At 37.3% G+C, this 19495-nt stretch overlaps 3 protein-coding genes and 1 long non-coding RNA gene across 4 annotated transcripts; all 4 read left to right on the forward strand.

Annotated features, from left to right (window-relative positions):
* The first annotated feature begins 3967 nt into the window (after nt 1–3967).
* Nucleotides 3968–5688, forward strand: LOC110866927. Its single transcript, XM_022116071.1, has 5 exons — nt 3968–4189; nt 4495–4689; nt 4932–5108; nt 5542–5575; nt 5627–5688. The coding sequence occupies exons 1-5, from the start codon at nt 3968–3970 to the stop codon at nt 5686–5688; spliced, it is 690 nt and encodes a 229-aa protein (XP_021971763.1).
* Nucleotides 5689–11583: 5895 nt separating this feature from the next.
* Nucleotides 11584–12506, forward strand: LOC110867322. Its single transcript, XR_002551519.2, has 2 exons — nt 11584–11731; nt 12229–12506. It is a non-coding gene; the product is annotated as an uncharacterized LOC110867322 (long non-coding RNA).
* Nucleotides 12507–13221: 715 nt separating this feature from the next.
* On the forward strand, nt 13222–14733 carry LOC110866928. The gene is made up of 3 exons (XM_022116072.1): nt 13222–13236; nt 13328–14117; nt 14225–14733. Exons 1-3 carry the CDS (start codon nt 13222–13224, stop codon nt 14731–14733), a joined length of 1314 nt encoding a protein of 437 aa, XP_021971764.1.
* Nucleotides 14734–16434: 1701 nt separating this feature from the next.
* Nucleotides 16435–19417, forward strand: LOC110868571. The gene is made up of 3 exons (XM_022117768.2): nt 16435–17752; nt 18589–18642; nt 19140–19417. Exons 1-3 carry the CDS (start codon nt 17137–17139, stop codon nt 19154–19156), a joined length of 687 nt encoding a protein of 228 aa, XP_021973460.1. The 5' UTR covers nt 16435–17136; the 3' UTR covers nt 19157–19417.
* Nucleotides 19418–19495: the final 78 nt, after the last annotated feature.

Raw genomic sequence — 19495 nt, forward strand, 5'->3', positions numbered from 1 at the left:
AGATGATAACTTTCAGCAGTTATTTTATTTTTAAAATTTTGAATTGAATATGGAGCAAGGATTTTGAATCGACAGAGGTTTAAGGCAGTGGTTTGATGGCAGGCCTTTGGAATATGAACCTTACGCCTTTTGTTTTATCTTTGCACTCATCTGTTCACCATCAAACCAACCCTTGATACTATTAAACCTCTGTTGACTTACTAAACAGATGTTCAGACACAATTCAACATCAACATACTCTGTTCACCATCAAACCAACCGTTGATACTATTAAACCTCTGTTGACTTACCAAACAGATGTTCAGACACAATTCAACATCAACATTATCTGTTCACCATCAAACCAACCCTTCATACTATTAAACTTATGTTGACTTACCAAACAGATGTTCAGACACAATTCAACATCAACATAATCTAAATCAAACTCAAACACTAAATAAGTAAAGCTAAAACTCAACACAGATTCATAAGATTAAAATTTATTCATGACATTAAAAGTCCAATAATTACATCACATAATGAACATTAAAGCTCAAATCTAACGAAAACAAAGAGAAGATGTGTACAAACGAGCAACAAGAATTAAGAAACTTTAGCTTCAACTATATCGATTGCTGAACCTCTCGATGTATGTCCTTCAGCATCGCCATGAACTCCACATCTCTATCACCGCACTCTATATTACTGACAACACAAAGCTCATGAACAGAAGTTAAAGGCATCCGCATAAGATCTTTGGAAACCTGCTCTCTAGTGAACAGACCAACTTGCAATCCATCAAAACAACTCTTCAACTCTTGAAGAGTAGCCCTATCTTCATACACCTGTTCCTCGATTTGCCTGACAAAACGCTGCTTTAAATCATCTGATTTTGCATTTGTGAATGACGCCATTTGAATAAACTATATTACTCGACTTTCCTGAAAGTATGATATCTTCGTAGGAAAACGTAATGAAAAACAAGTGAAGTGACTATGAGTTTATATACTGAAATTTGTAATTATGAAAACGTGTAGATTTAATATATAAACATATTAATTTATATTTCAAATAGCAGTATTTTAATGCAAAAAACCTTTTCAAACCCCAACTTTTATGGGAAAACTATAAAATTAAATACCAAGAAAGTCCAGGAACAAAATTTCAAAACTCAAAGAACAAAAGCAGATTATCACAATTACAATTAATCTCTTCATTTACAATGTAGACGCGTTTTCAAACTCTATAAAAGACTGATGATTACTTTTGATTCAAAACATCAACAAATTGTCCTCCAAATCACTTTAGGTCAAAAATTGTTCCAAATCAGAAAACCAACAAAAAATCTACATGGCAAACTTCAGCTTCTACCACTGGTCAGACACCAGCGATGTTAAAACACAGTTCTCGATGTGGTCACTCAAAGAACAAAGAACATACCAAGAACTAAATAGGAAAGTCCACATAATCAACGACACTAATTACAACAAAACCTGGAACAACATAGCATTGCTCGATGTAGTCCTCCACTCTCCTCCATCAAAGTTCCAGAAGAATACAGAAGAGTTTTTGACACAACTTCTAGAACAGGATCAGAAAATCTGCAACATGCTAACTGACCTGAAATTAAAAAGAGAGCATGAAATCACATGGAGAAAGGCCAGAGTCTACGAAATCTTAGCAAGTGTTAACCCTAGCGTGTAATACTTTATAAATATTTCATTAAATTCCTATTTTTCTATGTAGCAGTTCATTTTAATAATATAAATATGCATGTTAACATATTCTAAAATGTCAGTGTAAATAAAAACTCTCAACATCATCAACAGTTAATCAAAATAAGAAACAAACCTAAAATGCAAAGGTTTCTTCTCAACTGTTGTAGCACAACTGACTTTTCACGATAGAAGATACATATCGTCCGTTGAAGTTGCAACTCTTCCATCAAAGAAGGTAGCACATGCAACTTTTCATGATGTTGCAACAATTATACTGCAACATCGATATTGAAAGGTTGATGTGTGATGGGAAGCTTCATTGAAATGACGATGTTGGAACAATGATATTAGAATGATAACATGTAAACAGAATTATCAAACATTCGAACAAAGAAGTGTAATCGGAGAATAGCGGCTGAATCACGAGAAAGATGCATTTGAGAGAGAGAGAGACACGCTCGCAGATATCAGCGAGCGAGATTTGAATGTGGAGCCAGATAATTATGTCTTATTTGTAGGATTAGAATAGAATTAGAATATATGGTTTGAATTTTGAATTTTGAATGTGGAGATAGAATTTTGAATTGGGAACAAAATTTGATTATAAAATGTTGAGAGCAGATGTTGAGGGAACTGGATTTGAGGGAGAGATGAAAGTGTGGAGCCTAAATTTTGAACTGGGAACATATGTTTGATTATAAAATTTTGAATTGAATATGGAGCCAAGATTTTGAATCGTCAGAGGTTTAAGGCAGTGGTTTGATGGCAGGCCTTTGGAACATGAATGTGGGCCAACTTTGAATTTTTAAGGCTTTTAATATTAGGCATTATGATGTAATAATGACATAAGAAAAAACCTTGTTGGACATGCTCTTCTGCGGACACATCAGCTTTTCTTATGTCACTGGGATTTCTCCTTTTATAGAAAGTATAGATAGATTATAGATGTGGTCTCCTATAATAGCTAAGACTAGTCAAGATAGTTCATATTTCAAACAATTATTTTATTTGTTACTTACTTGTTTGAAAAATATAAGAAATATAAATTTCATATACTTTTATTTTTGTCTACAAGACGTGGTGTTACACCCTAAAGTGTGAAAACGGTGAGAATGATTCCTGGAGCGACACACGGTGTAGGCGCTAAATAACACGCGGGGATATGATCGTCATTTCCACGTTATATTTTGAAACATTCCTCTTTTGTCAAGGCGTGTATTCCTTTTGAAACAAACTCCAAAAATTTTGTTATTCGTTGTTACCTCCTCTCTAGGTTTTGTGAGCTTTATGGCGTCTGATACGAATTACGAGTTACAGAGTAATTATGTTCATATTTTAAATTATTTTTTCTCTGTTAGATATTAGTTCGAGCAATTCATGTTAAAGAGCTGGCGTTTTTTAATTACCCGACTTATAATGGCGTTTATTTGTTATTTCATCAATAATATCAATATAAATGTTTGTTTTGGCGTTTGTATTTTACTCGTTATTGATATGTTCAATGGTCTTTCAATTAATATAGTTTTGGCGTTTTTTATGTTTGCATTTGTTTTTTTTTTTATTTTTGGCGTTTTTTCTGTTAAATTTTTCGGTCAAGCAATTCTTGTTTGATGATCTGGTGTTTTTTTTAATTATCTATTGTTACGATGGCACTTATGTTTGTTATTTGCCATCTATGTTAGTATTGGCGTTTGTCTTTTAAATCATCAATTTATATGTTTAATGGCGGTTTCAACTAATATAATTTGAGCGTTCTTTCACTATGTTTTTTATACATATGAAACTTTGAATTTACTTATGGCGTGTATTCTTTAATGTTGAGGCATTTGAAAACATATCGCGTTTTCTTTGTTTACTTTTGACGTATCACATATCATTTTGTCATGGTGTTTTTTTTAAGTGAGCATGTCGCGGCCAATGAAAGGATTTTTCCAAAAACTGGGTGTACTTTGTACATTCCCGACGTTACATAAGATTTGAAGCCCAAATTAGGAATGATTTTTGAAAGCCTTGATGATTGTTATTCTTTGTATCTTAAATACACGATGGCTTGTGGTTTTGCTATCAGGAAATTGACTGAAAAGAAAAACGCCAAGGGAGAAAAACATATAAAGTATTATATGTGTATGAAATCTGGTATATATAAGAAAAAGAAAGTTGATACATTGGACCCGGAGCAGAAGGAAAGGATTGTGTGATCCATTTTTTCTAAGAGGACTGGTTGTGGTGCACAAATTTGTCTTGAGTTTAAGGTCGGATTTTGGAAGATGTGTAAATTTGTTGAAGAGAACAACCGTGAATTTGTTGATCAGCCTAATAAGCATTTCCTTCCATCCGAACAACACTTCACTAAGCTTCAAAAGCATGTTATACATAGCATGTCTAAGTTGATTTTGGGTCCGGTTAAGACGTTTAATGTTATGAAGACTGTTTTTGGTGGTTTTGAAGATGTGATCTCAAGTAAAGTTGATTTTACGAATTACAAGAGGGTAATTAATCTATTCATAGGGACTACGATGCAGATATAGTTTTGAGACACCTGCATGAAAATAAACAGTCTTGGCCTAATTTTTCGTACGATTATTTCACAGATGATGACAATCGGTTGAAGGGGTTTTTTTGGTGTGATGGTCAATGTAAACGTAATTACCACGTGTTTGGTGATGTGATTTCATTTGACGCCATGTACCGGTCTAACAAGTATGAAATATAATACATTTTTTTTGTGTTTGATGTTTTGATGTTTTGATTTATCGGTGTTTCCGAACTATTATCGTGTTATTGTTTTTTACAGGTACTTTGTGGTTTTGTACCTTTTGCTGATATAGATAATCACCACAACAATGTCACATTTAGTGATGCAGTATTGGCGTCAGAAACAACTGATACATGCATATGGTTGTTGAGAGTGTTTTTAAAAGCTGCTGGTGATCAACCGAAAGTTGTTGTTACTGACCAAGATCCAACAATGAAGAAGACTATTTTTGTTGTATTTTTTGATACCATACATATGCTATGTACGTGGCAAGTGATGCATAAATTTTCACTAAAGGTAGTAATGTTATTTTTCGACTTTTATCCTTTTTGGCGTTTTAAACTTATTGTCGTTTTTTCAACCATAATGCTTTTGTTTTGGACTATTTTTTAATTAGTATATTATTATTATTATTATCTTTTTTTAAGGAACATATATGCAGTATTGTATGGACCAATGCATTTACACCCGAATAGTTTGAATCTGGTTGGGAAGAGGTTATTAAGGAGTTCAATCTAGCTGATAACGACTGGTTATCTGATGTTTTTGCTCTTAAGGAATCATGGATCCCTGCATTCTATAGGATTGGGTTTTTATCGGGTCTTATGCTTACGACATCGAGGTCTGAGAGTGAAAACCACTTATTTGGTCAAGTATGTAATGCCAAATCTACCCTTGTTGAGTTAATAACTCATTATGAGACTACAAAGAAGCACAACACCATACGCATCGGAAAAATGATCATGAGACGCGATACAAACGTCTTGAAATGAAAAGTAATTACAAAGTTTTGGAGAGCCAGGCTTCGGACATATACATCAAAACCACATTTCTAGATATACAGGCTAAGCTAATCAGGATGGGGGATTGCCTAAATGCTCGTTATGAAGATCAACCATATGGGTTTGTTAAGCACTTTATAAATGATTTCCAGTAGCTATGTTCACCACTTTTTGAGGTAAATGGAGTTTTTATTTATTACGACGTTTTTTTTTCCCCTTTTACACTACAGTATGCATGTTTTTTTGGTGTAAGCATGTGTTTTTGTTTAATGGCGTTTTTCTTAATATAATATGGCGTTTCCAGGTTATGTCAACCTTTTTTCTATTTTTGGGTGCATGTTTGTTTTGGCTTTTATAGTGTTAGTCTGACTATATTATGGTGTTTTCAGGCAATGTTTTGAAAGTCGGATTGCACCAGCAGTTGTTCATGCAGGCGTTTCGAGCAGTTTAGTTTGTTATGTAGACATATCTTATATGTTTTAAGAAGCATAAACATTAGGAAATTGGCAATAACAATACAGTCTTAATAGATGTCGTAAATATGTTGCGCCAAATTGTTATACTAGTTATATAGTGAGTCATGATTTTATAACCGAGCTTGATGTTGATGTTCAAGTTATGATACGACCGAGTATACTTTGAATCGTTTGTTAAGCAACAAGGAGGAACTTTCCGTGTACAAGGATCATGTTCAATCCTACTTGAAGAAGGTTCAAGATATGAAGTTTGTTACCCCAACTTCTAGCACGACTGATAGATTCGAGATAACAGGGTTGGTTACAAGTCTAAAGGATATGGATCTCGCAAGCGATTGAAATCCAAACACGAGGAGGGAGTTGAAAAGACAAAAAAAAAGTCGGATGCGAAAGAAAGACAGTGTAAGAATCGTAAACAATCAAGACAATACGCATCCATATGCACGCAACCGATAATCAAAAGAAGATCGACACGGTCTTTCAGAGCGGATACAAGCGAAGAATAGCTTTGGCGTTTTTTTTTAAATTGTCCTTATATTTTACTTTTTTTTTGCAACTGACGTTTTATTTTTTTGGCGTTAATATTAAATTGAGGTTTATTTTTCTGATAACATAATTTTTGGTGTTAATATTATACTTAGGTTTTATTTTTTTTTGGCGTTTCTGTTTGTTATTAATTACCTTTAGTCGTCCCTATTTTAACTATTGAAAATGCCCCAAACCACTTAACACGTAATTATTGGCATTTTCATAGTAAACTTAAGGAAACATAAAACACCATAAAACATGAAAACATTATTCAGAACTTATCACCCGATGAAATTACGTCTAAGAAGTACTCATCACTCCCCTCATCTTCTTCTTCTTCTTCTGGTTCTTGTTCAAAGTACTCATCTTCATCTTCAATTTTAATGGCGTCCTCGTCCTCAAGTGCTTGACGCCTCCATTTAAACATTCCTTCCAACGAAGCCAATGTCGAGGTCATCTCATCGTTTAAACATCTTGCATTGCATAACTGTTCTATAAAGTCAAGTCTCTCGTTGGTCAGTATGTCATCAACTGTGTGGTCATCTTCTTGTCCGTCGTTCAACATACCTGTTACCAATTCATAATCTTCATCATAACACCATGATTCGATGATGGGCTCAACAATTTGATTTTGATTATTCCCTTGAATTTTTCTTGTCAATCTTTTTATCACAGTCTGTGTTTTGTCACACAAGTTATCCAGAGGAATGTCAAGTTCTAGTATCCCCCTCTGAACATCTTCTTCCATGTTCAATATGGTTTTTACAGTTGTCATCATCACCATTCTTCTGTCGTCGAATTTGATAACAAACCTATTGATTGATGCTTTGAACATCCAAGAGATGATGTTTAAGGTTTGGCGTTTTGTAGAGAATGACATTTGTTTCTAGCATGATAAATGGAAATGATGCATTGTTCCTTTATATAGTGATGTTTTAGGCGCATATTTTTTGGTGGGAGTTCTTTACAATAAATGAAAAGCAATAGGTCTCTGGCGTTTCAGAGACTTTATCATTATGGCGTTTCAGAGGCTTCTATCATTTATGTGACAACGAGTGGTGTGTTTGACGTTTCCTTTTTTCAGTCAAAATACCCTTTTTGTAACATCCCAAAATTTATCGTAACACAAGAATAAGTAAAATCATGGAGGTGTTTAAATCAAACATTAAACAAGATTCAAGGGGGTAATATGAAAAATTATAACTTAGTAGGGTTTAATTATGTTTAAACCAAAGATAAACATTTTGTACGTATGTGGGATCGATCAAGGGCAGGGGAAAACAAGGGTTACCTTGTTCTTGCAAAAATTCACCAATTGACAAGGAGAAATCAAGGTTTAATTGCTGCATGTTCTAAAGTTTCAAACATCTTGTGACAACCGGTAATTAACGCCTCTTAATTACGTGATTAACGAACATTAGGACGATAATAAATAGTGTTTAAAACGCAAACTAACTTAATTAGGCCATTGGAGCGTCTAGAAGTGCCTACTCGACTCTACAGTACGCGTATGACGATCTACGTGAAATCTGCTAAACGATAAACAAAAACGAACAGAAACCGAACAAAATATTGACAACGCCGACTAATATTAAATTTTTATGATATATTTTAGCTTCGTAATCAAATGTTAATATCCGTAGTCGAAACAAGATCGAAAAAAGGATACAAAAAAAAAAACGAACAACGATGAAAATTACGCGATTTTACGTAATCGACGAACGGGCGCACCAACAACGACTACCGATCATGTTTTACATATTTTAATACTAAAATTATAATTTACGACGTTACAAGTCATCGGGTTTAGATAACGGGTCTCGTAGGAAATTCGGGCCACTTAAACACGAGGATTGGGCTTGTGGGCTTCGGGCCCAAATCCAAAGCCCACTTGACAAACCCTACCTATTTAAAGAAGCCAAACCCTACATCCATCCATTTCATCAGCCGCTACCCCTTATCTTTGTCTCTCAATTGCTTGTCTGCATTTTATTTTCTAAACTTACACACATAAAGAACACTCAACATACGCACACACATAACTTTACCCACTAAAATCAAAATCCAGATTCACAAAATATAACTCAGCTTCTCTCTCGATCGATTTCCTTTCATAGACAACCCACCTCCTACACCTCTCATCCTCTCTTTCTAGTAAACCGACCAACCACCACCATGGGCGGCAGTGCCACGGTGGTGGCGTGGCGTGGCGGCGACGGGAACCACATCAAGTCGGGCAGACACAAGAGAACAAGAGAGAGACGTCGGAGGGGGGGGGTAACGACGAACGACGGTGGAGTTCCGCCGCTGATGTTGATGTCGGAGATGATGGAGACGGCGGCGGCAGTGGGACTCCATGGCGGAAGCGCCGCCGATCACGGCGATGGTTCTTTATTTGTTTCTGACAGATCTTACGATGATGTTGTTTTGGATCGGGTTCAGACCACACTAGCCAACCGGTCAGATTTTATCCGGGTCAACAGCGGTTTGCTCGGTTCGGTTTCGCAGTCAACTCAGTCGGCCGGTTAATTCAGTCAAACGGGAAGCTTTCGGTTGAAGTTCGGGTTTTGGTTCGGACATGTTTTGGTATGGTTCAACTCGGTTGACTCGGTCAAACCGAGTCAACTCAGTCAACAACAGGTCAACACCCGAGTCAACTCGGGTCAACAACGGGTCAAGATTGGTCAATGAAAGTCAGCGGTCAGACCAAGTCGACAAGTCAGCGGATACGGGTCCAAAGCAGTTATGGTTTGGGTCAATAGCTAGCCAACCTCAGTTTCGGTTCGAAACGACTCGGTCAAACCGAGTCCACTCAGTCAAACCCAGTCAACAGCAGTAAACGCGGTCAACTCAGGACCCAGTAAAGTTTAAGCATAGCAAGTGTTATTGCATTATTTTTTTAGAGTTATAGTTGCACGCGACCGAGCTTGAACCGATGCGATTAGATATTAGTCACGTTTGATTAAAATTATACATATAGTGTTAATATATTATTGAAATATTGGTTGAATTTTGAAAAATATAGCGACACTTAGATGTCGGGATCGTCCAAAAACAGAGGAAACTCTGTCCGTTTTCCGTTAAAAACCCAAAATACGAATGTATTTATATCCTAAAAACGACACCTATCGAGACTCGAGTTTTCTTATAAAATAAATAAAGATATAATTATTTTGGCGGCGATTACTCGTTAACGAAAACTCATATGAAATAAATGTTACCTACTTTTATTTTAAACAACTAACACTCGAACCTTATTTTATTTATTTCAAACGCCCAAAATTCGAAAATATTTTATAAAATAAATATAATGTTTTATATTTATTCTTAACGTCAACGATTAGGAAATCGTATTTCAAAAGTCTAGTGTTCGGAAAAATATATAACATAATGAATATAATTATTTATATTTATTTCGAGTGTTGAGACTTCGAATATTCTTATAAAAATTATTCGTTACAAACGTCTAAACCGAACACGACACGTACCGCTACCCCTCTACGTATTTCTATTCGCGACAACTAACACGACGCCGTAAAACCAAGTCGTTTTCGAGACTTAGTATTATCCCGATTATAAACGGGATCAAATAACCATAGATTGGTTATTCTAAGTCAAGATAACACTACCTTAGGGTCGTTTAGTTAACGACTCGGTAGAGCTCGGACACGTAGTTTAGCTATGTTTACACTAGAAACTGATGAGTTATTCCTTGTTAGGAATACTATAGATGCACGCTAGCTAATTCACGTTCTTGGAATGACACTTTGGAATCACGCTAAGCTAGCTTTGCACAAGAAGGTCAAGGTGAGTTCATAACCCCCACTTTTTACTGTTTTACATTTTTTTTTATAAATGTTTTCGGGGGTGGAAATACATGCAAGTTTTTGCAAAAGCAAACACTATTTTGATGAACGAAAACACATATTTATAAACCATGTTGCAAATGAATTTCAACGAACTCGAAAGGTTTACAAACAATTTATACAAACATACCGGTTTTACAAAACGTGCATGATTTTCATGACTAGTGACGAGAATGTCCTAGTTACAACAACGGGACTGGGTTGGCCTGCGTACGAAAAACGAGACAACTCAGTGAGATCATGTCCCCTTTTTCTTTCAACGTTTTGGTTTACAACTTTCGGTTTACAACTTTCGGGTGGAAATACATGTCAAACTTAGGTATGATTAAGTTATGGAATGAACTCTTAGATCATGTGAGCATAGGCTGTAACTGAGGTGCCATTAATCCTTTTGAGGACCAAGGAACAAGGGTTAGATCTAATGGGTACGGGCGAGCCCCACTCACGGTCCATGGGTGACCACTTAGAGTGCTGTTGTGTCCAGCGTCGAGAGTTCGACACTTAAATTGCCTACGCGGGTTGAGTACCTCCTATGTCGTCACATATATTAATGTCCTCGCGAAACATTAATGATCAACATGTTCATAGACGCTTTACCTACCAACTTACAACACTATCACTTTCAAATGTTTTTAATATTCATTTGACGCAAACTCATAATACATGTATTTACAGACTTTGATAATGTTTTCAACTTATGTACAAGTAAGAGGACGAGTTGGTCCTGCTTACAAAGACTCTCGTGGGCTAGACTCACAACTTTCATATATCATGCCGAGACAATTGATTTTACTATGCTTTCTCCACAACTTTTAAACCGGTTATCAAAAAGATTTATTTTAAATCTTTTCAAAACAAACTATGAACTCGCTCAACTTTATGTTGACTTTTTCGCATGTTCTTTCTCAGGTTGCATTTTCAAAAACTATGGAACGGTTGGAATAGGAGAACCCATGGGAATTCGAGTACTTAGTGGCGTTCGTTACCTAGAAGTCTTAGCTTATTTGCTTCCGATGTGCAATGAAGATACCGGTCTAGTCACGCCATGCTCTGATATTTCGGGGTGTGACACATCTAAGCATATCTAGTGAAGTGGTAAGTCGAATTTCTGAATTTGGTGATTTTAGGAAGAGGGTTTCAACCCAATCATGAAATCGTGATATGATTTGTGTTTATTAGATGTTAGGGTTACTCCCTAGAATAGAAATTATGCTTGATTTCAGTTTTATTGGAAGAAAATTTTATGAAACCCACTTTGTGAAATTTGTGTTATGAATAGGGAATTTTTAGGGATTTTGATTATATGTAATCTTGATATGTGTTTCAGCTTGTAATACTTGAATGCTAGATGAATTGGTGTAGACTAAAGAAATTGTAAGAGCTAGGTTAATTATTGATGGCATGTATGATGAACTAGTAAAGTCATGCTTTAAATATTGTACGTTATGCTTTATAAATGTAGCGCACACTAGGTGCTCGATGAAATGCTTGAAAGAAAAATGATGTGCAATTTGGAACATGATAGCATAAATTGTGAGGACTAAACGAAAGAATAAATGTGTTGATATAGGCGTGAAGGAAGAAGGTTCAAATTCCAAGAAAACGGAAGGATCACAAGACCGAGGTATGTTTCGTTGCATACAAAACTTTACTTAAATTTTGTTAGTAATTGTGTTGAACAACTCTTGTTATAATGATTATCCCTTGTTATAATGATTACGGTGTTTAGTAAATAAATAGCAAATCCCTTGCGGATTTGGCTAAGCTAATGAAGTTTATGTCAAGATAAGCAAAGCGACCGGTTCGAGTAAACTCGGTCGAGTAAGGATATAATACCATCCGTCAAGAACGGTTGGTCGTGAAAGCAAAAACGAATGTATGAAGTTCAATCCGTTATACGGATAGAACGAAAGGTTTATGTTGAAAGCAATTAACTCGATGATGTCGGGTCGAAAGCGGTATGCTTGAATCTCTTTATGAGAATATATGCTTTACCTATTTATATGGGTAAATCGAATGCATAAGGATAATGAATGAATAAAAACGAATGCGACTAAAAAGTGGTAACGTAAGCAAAATGAGTAATAGAACTAACTTTCTAAAGCTTGTTGTCAAATGTAGGTAAATCCTCGGCTTAGGCGATTGGACGGCTTGGAACGTGCACACTTGATTCATGCCCGCCTTACGCTTCCGTCACAAGTTGTTTTGATAAGGGTTAAACTTTTGGTCGTATGTATTTAATCTTATGTAGTATGTTGATGTCCGTGTCGTTGGGTCAAACCTAGTAGTTGTAGTCTTGTTACATATAATGTTAATTTTCGTCCGTCTTTGGATTTTGTCAAAAATGTTTGTTGTTGAAGTTTGTTTGTGTAAAACAGGAAATAGTGGTTTAAAACGAATGGGTCATACCGAAATTTAAAAAAAAAATTCTTTATACGTATTATACTTGTTAATTTAATAAGGTATGGGGCGTATCAAGTTGGTATCAGAGCCAGGTTTGAGAGATTTGAGCAAGAGTAATAATGCTTGAACTCAAACCGATGGCTCACGCAAAAGTGTGCTCGCTCCGAGATCGTCAACGAGGTAAAGTTTTTAATATTTGTTTAGTATGAGTATGTATAATGTGTCACGAATGAGTTTTAAGATTGAGTATGCTAAGAAGTTATAAGACGGGTAAAATAATAAGTTCCTGGACCCGGGTAGCTGAAAATATACTCGGGAAATGGTCGGAAAAGCCCAAAATAAGTTCAGCATCGTTTCAGCAGAGGAGCGACCGTCGCCGACGGGCCTCTGCCGGTCGCCGACGCCCCCCCATGTGCTGACGCCTTAATTTCCTGCTTACGGGTGAAGCCACATTCCTGAACCCGTTGCCGATGGGAGGCTAGACCGTCGCCGACGGCTAGCGGAAGCCTGGTTCGCTGAAAATTTTCAATTAATGTTATTTTTCATATTTCGAGTCCCCGAATTGTTTGAAAGCCTATTTATAGTCGAGTAAGGCCCATATAAAACCTAAAAAGGTAGATGTAACCACGGGTAGTGGTTACGATCGAATGAAATCATAAAAGCCGAAAGTAATATGTTGAGTGATGTGAACAAATGATGAAAATTTTAAAAATGGATAAAGGTCGGGTAAAAGTATGAATGAAATGAACACGGGCTAATGAATTATGATATACGGAAAGCTTATGATTTGTATTAAACGAAATATGACATTGTGTAGATGGCTGATGCAAGAAATGTCAATGAGGATGATGACCCGACCCGTCAAGAAGCCTTTACCAGTAGGGTCACGGAGGTGGCGGAAGGGGTTATGCAAGCCCATCTTCCACGATTAGCTCAAGAGGTAGAAAGCCGGGTTTTGGGAGTCGTGGATGCTATGATGACTAGCAAGATTGAGGAATTGAAAGAATTGATTGAGGGGTCTAGAAGTAAAGGCAAGGAACGACGATGCACATATAAAGACTTCATGGCATGCAATCCTGCAACATATGATGGTAAAATTGACCCGATCGCGTGCCAAAGATGGATTTCAAACATAGAAGCGGTATTTATACGAAGTCGATGTGATAAGGAAGATCAGGTGATGTTCGCTACTGGTCAACTCACCTTTCAGGTGAAGGACTGGTGGGATGCGCATAGCAAGGAAATAGGGGAAGACAGACTCCAATTACTGACCTGGCAAGAATTTAAGGAACCCTTTATGAGATACCATTGCCCTCAGTCGGCTATTGATAAGATTCAGGAAGATTTCTTGCGCCTCCGACAGAAAAATGAGTTGATAAATGAAATATCAAATATCTTCATGGATAAGATGAAGTTTTGTGGAGATTTTGTGAAGACTGAAAGGATGAAGATCAATCGTTTCTACGGGGTGTTAAAGGCGGAATTTAGGGAGTTCATCACTCCTTCGAAATGTGAGACCCTCGACGAACTTATCAATCTGGCACGAGATAGAGAAATTGAAATTAAGAGACAAGAAGAACGCGGTGAAAAGAGATTAAGTGAAAAAGGTACGATTTCGAGTCCGTCTAAAAAGGGAAAGTATCAAGAGCAAGGAAGGAAAGATAAGTCGAAGGGTGGCATTACGCCTTGTTTCATACGGGAGAATGTTTGTTAGGCAAGAAGGGGTGCTACAAGTGTGGTAAGGAGGGACATTCGTCTTACCAATGTCCAAATAACCCAAAGACTTGCTTCAGTTGTTTTGAAAGGGGACACATCAAATCGGAATGCCCAAAACTTCAGCAAGAGTCAAAGAAAGAAGATAAGAAGCAAGAAGGTTCTAGAGCTAAAGGGAGGATGTTTCAAATCACATATGAAGAAGCCAAGTCCCAACCGAATGTGGTCTCAGGTATCTTTCTATTAAACTCCATACCGGTTTATGTTTTATTTGATATCAGAGCCACTATGTCGTTTATTTCAAACGACATTGTACAACATCCTTCATTTAAGGTTGAACGAATGTCGATGCCCTTAGAAGTAGAAATAGCTGATAGCAAAAACTATTTGTTGCACGAAATATGTAGGAGTTGTAAATTAACCATCGAAGATGAGGAGTTTGACATCGATCTTATACCTATGATTTTGGGGGAATTTAAAGTAATAGTGGGTATGGATTGGATGTCCTAAAACCATGCGGAGATAAATTGTGAAACTAAAACAATACTTATCCAATCTCCAAGTGGAAGGCGATTAAATATACAAGGCGAAAGAAAGGTGGATGCGGAGCTATGTACCCTCGTTCAAGCCATTAAGTATGTGCTCAATGGGAGTAGGGCATATTTAGCTTACGTGGTGGATACTCAACGAAGTTCCCCGAAGCTTGAAGATGTCGAAATTGTGAACGAATTTCCAGATGTATTTCCGGAAGAATTGCCGGGGCTCCCTCCCGAGCGAGAAGTAGAATTTCGAATCGAATTGAATCCGGGTGCGAAACCGGTTGCGAAGGCTCCCTATAGGTTGGCTCCCACTGAGATGCGGGAATTAATGACACAATTACAAGATCTTCTAGATAAGGGTTTCATACGCCCAAGTGTGTCACCTTGGGGAGCACTTGTCTTATTTGTTAAAAAGAAAGACGGGTCGATGCGCATGTGCATCGACTATGGAGAACTAAATCAGCTGACCATAAAGAACCGCTACCCTTTATCTAGAATCGACGACCTTTTTTATCAGTTACAAGGGGCGAGTTGGTTCTCCAAGATAGACCTGCGTTCGGGCTACCATCAAGTTAGAGTACGGGGAGAAGATATTCCAAAGACCGCGTTTAGAACCCGTTATGGGCATTATGAATTTCTAGTCATGTCGTTCGGATTGACGAACGCGCCGGCTGCGTTTATGGATCTTATGAACCGGGTATGCCGACCTATGTTAGATAAATCTGTGATCGTATTCATATACGATATTCTAGTTTACTCGCGAAGCAAAGCCGAGCATGCAAGGCACCTGCGTGAAGTACTTGAAGTTCTCCGTAAGGAGAAACTCTACGCGAAATTCTCAAAATGCGCTTTTTGGCTCAGAGAAGTGCAGTTTCTGGGGCATGTGATCAATACGGAGGGTGTCTTAGTAGATCCGTAAAAAATTGATGCCGTAATGAAGTGGGTTTCCCCAAAGAATCCGACGGAGATAAGAAGTTTTCTAGGCCTCGCGGGATACTACAGACGGTTCATACAAGATTTCTCGAAAATAGCTCTACCCTTAACCAGACTGACGAGAAAGAAAGAAAAGTTTGTATGGGGTAAAGAACAGGAAGAGGCCTTTCGTATACTAAAGGAGAAATTGTCGAGTCCTCCGGTCTTGACATTGCCAGATGGGACTGAAGATCTGGTTGTTTATTCAGATGCTTCACAGCAGGGGTTAGGTTGTGTTTTGATGCAAAGGGGAAAGGTTATTGCATATGCTTCGCGACAACTAAAACCTCACGAGGTAAACTACCCAACACATGATCTGGAATTGGCAGCGGTAGTGTTCGCCTTAAAAATTTGGAGACACTACCTATATGGTACGAAATGTACAATTTACTCGGATCATAAAAGCCTCAAGTATTTCTTTGAACAGAAAGACTTGAATATAAGGCAACGAAGATGGTTAGAACTGATTAAAGACTATGATTGCGATATCCTTTATCACCCGGGAAAAGTGAATGTGGTGGCGGATGCACTAAGCCGAAAAGGGACTCCACCTTCAATTCGTGTGAGATCCATGAAAATGATAGTTACACCACGTTTGCTTGAAATGATACGGGATTCCCAAAGAAAGTCGCTTGAAGTAGAAGATTTTAAGAAAGAACGGTTAAAAGGTGTGGCCGATAAGCTAGAAGAAAACTCGACCGGACTCAAGATGAGGTTCGGCCGAATTTGGATACCACGTTTTTGCGAAGTCAAGACTGTGTTACTTGAAGAAGCTCATAAGTCACGATACTCGGTCCACCCCGGGGCTACAAAGATGTATCGGGACTTGAAGGCCAATTATTGGTGGCCGGGCATGAAACGCGATATCGTCAAATATGTCGCAAAATGCTTAACATGCTCCCAAGTGAAAGCGGAACATCAAAAGCCCTACGGAGAATCACAACCTTTGAGGATACCGGTATGGAAATGGGAGGAACTAACGATGGATTTAGTAACCAAACTTCCTAGGACGAAAAAGGGGCATGATACAATATGGGTAATCGTAGACCGACTTAAGAAAAGCGCTCACTTTCTACCCATCAAAGAAGCTTACTCTTCTGGGAAAATGGCGGAAACTTACATGAACGAGATTATATCTCGACACGGGGTGCCTGTGTCAATTGTTTCGGATCGGGACACTAGATTGACTTCTCGTTACTGGCAAAAGTTTCACGAGAGTGTGGGTACGAAATTACACATAAGTACCGCCTACCACCCTCAAACTGACGGCCAGTCAGAAAGAACCATTCAAACACTTGTTGATATGCTAAGGGCGTGTGCCTTAGATTTTGGGGGAAGTTGGGATGACCATTTACCACTAGTGGAATTTTCTTATAATAATAGTTATCATAGTGGTATTTAAATGGCACCTTACGAACTACTATACGGGAGAAAATGTAGAACTCCCGTATGTTGGGGTGAAGTGGGGCAAAGGGAGCTCGCGCCAAGTGATTTAATAGCAGTAACAAATGAAAAGATTGAAGTGATTAGAGCTCGATTGAAAGCAGCCCAGGATCGACAAAAAGCTTATGCAGACAAGAGGAGGCGTCCTATTGGATTTCGGGTCAGAGATTATGTTCTATTGAAAGTATCACCATGGAAGGGCATAATCTGTTTTCGCAAACATGGTAAGTTAGGTCCTCATTACATCGGACCGTTTAAAATCTTAGATAGAGTTGGAAAAGTTGCATATCGATTAGAATTACCGCCTACTCTGGACGGAATTCACAGTACCTTCCACGTATCGCAATTGAGAAAGTGTCTTGCGGATGAAACAACATTAGTACCTCTCGATGATATCGAGTTAGACGAGGGGTTAAATTATGTCGCGAGGCCAATAGCCATTAAAGACGCAAAAGTAAAGAACCTTCGTAACAAAGCCGTTAAACAAGTGTTAGTGCAATGGCAGCACCGAAAGGGGTCGGAACTTACGTGGGAATCAGAAGATGAAATGCGAAGATACTACCCTTTCCTCTTTGGTATGTCAATATTTAATTTGTTATGTGTTCAGGTTTCGGGGACGAAACCTCTTTTAAGGGGGGTAGAATTGTAACATCCCAAAATTTATTTTAACACAAGAATAAGTAAAATCATGGAGGTGTTTAAATCAAACATTAAACAAGATTCAAGGGGGGTAATATGAAAAATTATAACTTAGTAGGGTTTAATTATGTTTAAACCAAAGATAAACATTCTGTACGTATGTGGGATCGATCAAGGGCAGGGGAAAACAAGGGTTACCTTGTTCTTGCAAAAATTCACCAATTGACAAGGAGAAATCAAAGTTTAATTGCTGCATGTTCTAAAGTTTCAAACATCTAAGCATATCTAGTGAAGTGGTAAGTCGAATTTCTGAATTTGGTGAATTTTAGGAAGAGGGTTTCAACCCAATCATGAAATCGTGATATGATTTGTGTTTATTAGATGTTAGGGTTACTCCCTATAATAGAAATTATGCTTGATTTCAGTTTTATTGGAAGAAAATTTTATGAAACCCACTTTGTGAAATTTGTGTTATGAATAGGGAATTTTTAGGGATTTTGATTATATGTAATCTTGATATGTGTTTCAGCTTGTAATACTTGAATGCTAGATGAATTGGTGTAGACTAAAGAAATTGTAAGAACTAGGTTAATTATTGATGGCATGTATGATGAACTGGTAAAGTCATGCTTTAAATATTGTACATTATGCTTTATAAATGTAACGCATACTAGGTGCTCGATGAAATGCTTGAAAGAAAAATGATGTGCAATTTGGAACATGATAGCATAAATTGTGAGGACTAAACGAAAGAATAAATGTGTTGATATAGGCGTGAAGGAAGAAGGTTCAAATTCCAAGAAAACGGAAGGATCACAAGACCGAGGTATGTTTCGTTGCATACAAAACTTTACTTAAATTTTGTTAGTAATTGTGTTGAACAACTCTTGCTATAATGATTATCCCTTGTTATAATGATTACGGTGTTTAGTAAATAAATAGCAAATCCCTTGCGGATTTGGCTAAGCTAATGAAGTTTATGTCAAGATAAGCAAAGCGACCGGTTCGAGTAAACTCAGTCGAGTAAGGATATAATACCATCCGTCAAGAACGGTTGGTCGTGAAAGCAAAAACGAATGTATGAAGTTCAATCCGTTATACGGATAGAACGAAAGGTTTATGTTGAAAGCAATTAACCCGATGATGCCGGGTCGAAAGCGGTATGCTTGAATCTCTTTATGAGAATATATGCTTTACCTATTTATATGGGTAAATCGAATGCATAAGGATAATGAATGAATAAAAACGAATGCGACTAAAAAGTGGTAACGTAAGCAAAATGAGTAATAGAACTAACTTTCTAAAGCTTGTTGTCAAATGTAGGTAAATCCTCGGCTTAGGCGATTGGACAGCTTGGAACGTGCACACTTGATTCATGCCCGCCTTACGCTTCCGTCACAAGTTGTTTTGATAAGGGTTAAACTTTTGGTCGTATGTATTTAATCTTATGTAGTATGTTGATGTCCGTGTCGTTGTGTCAAACCTAGTAGTTGTAGTCTTGTTACATATAATGTTAATTTTCGTCCGTCTTTGGATTTTGTCAAAAATGTTTGTTGTTGAAGTTTGTTTGTGTAAAACAGGAAATAGTGGTTTAAAACGAATGGGTCATGCCGAAATTTTTAAAAAAAATTCTTTATACGTATTATACTTGTTAATTTAATAAGGTATGGGGCGTATCA

Source organism: Helianthus annuus, chromosome 7 (genome assembly GCF_002127325.2).
Source record: "Helianthus annuus cultivar XRQ/B chromosome 7, HanXRQr2.0-SUNRISE, whole genome shotgun sequence".
Lineage (NCBI taxonomy): Eukaryota > Viridiplantae > Streptophyta > Magnoliopsida > Asterales > Asteraceae > Helianthus > Helianthus annuus.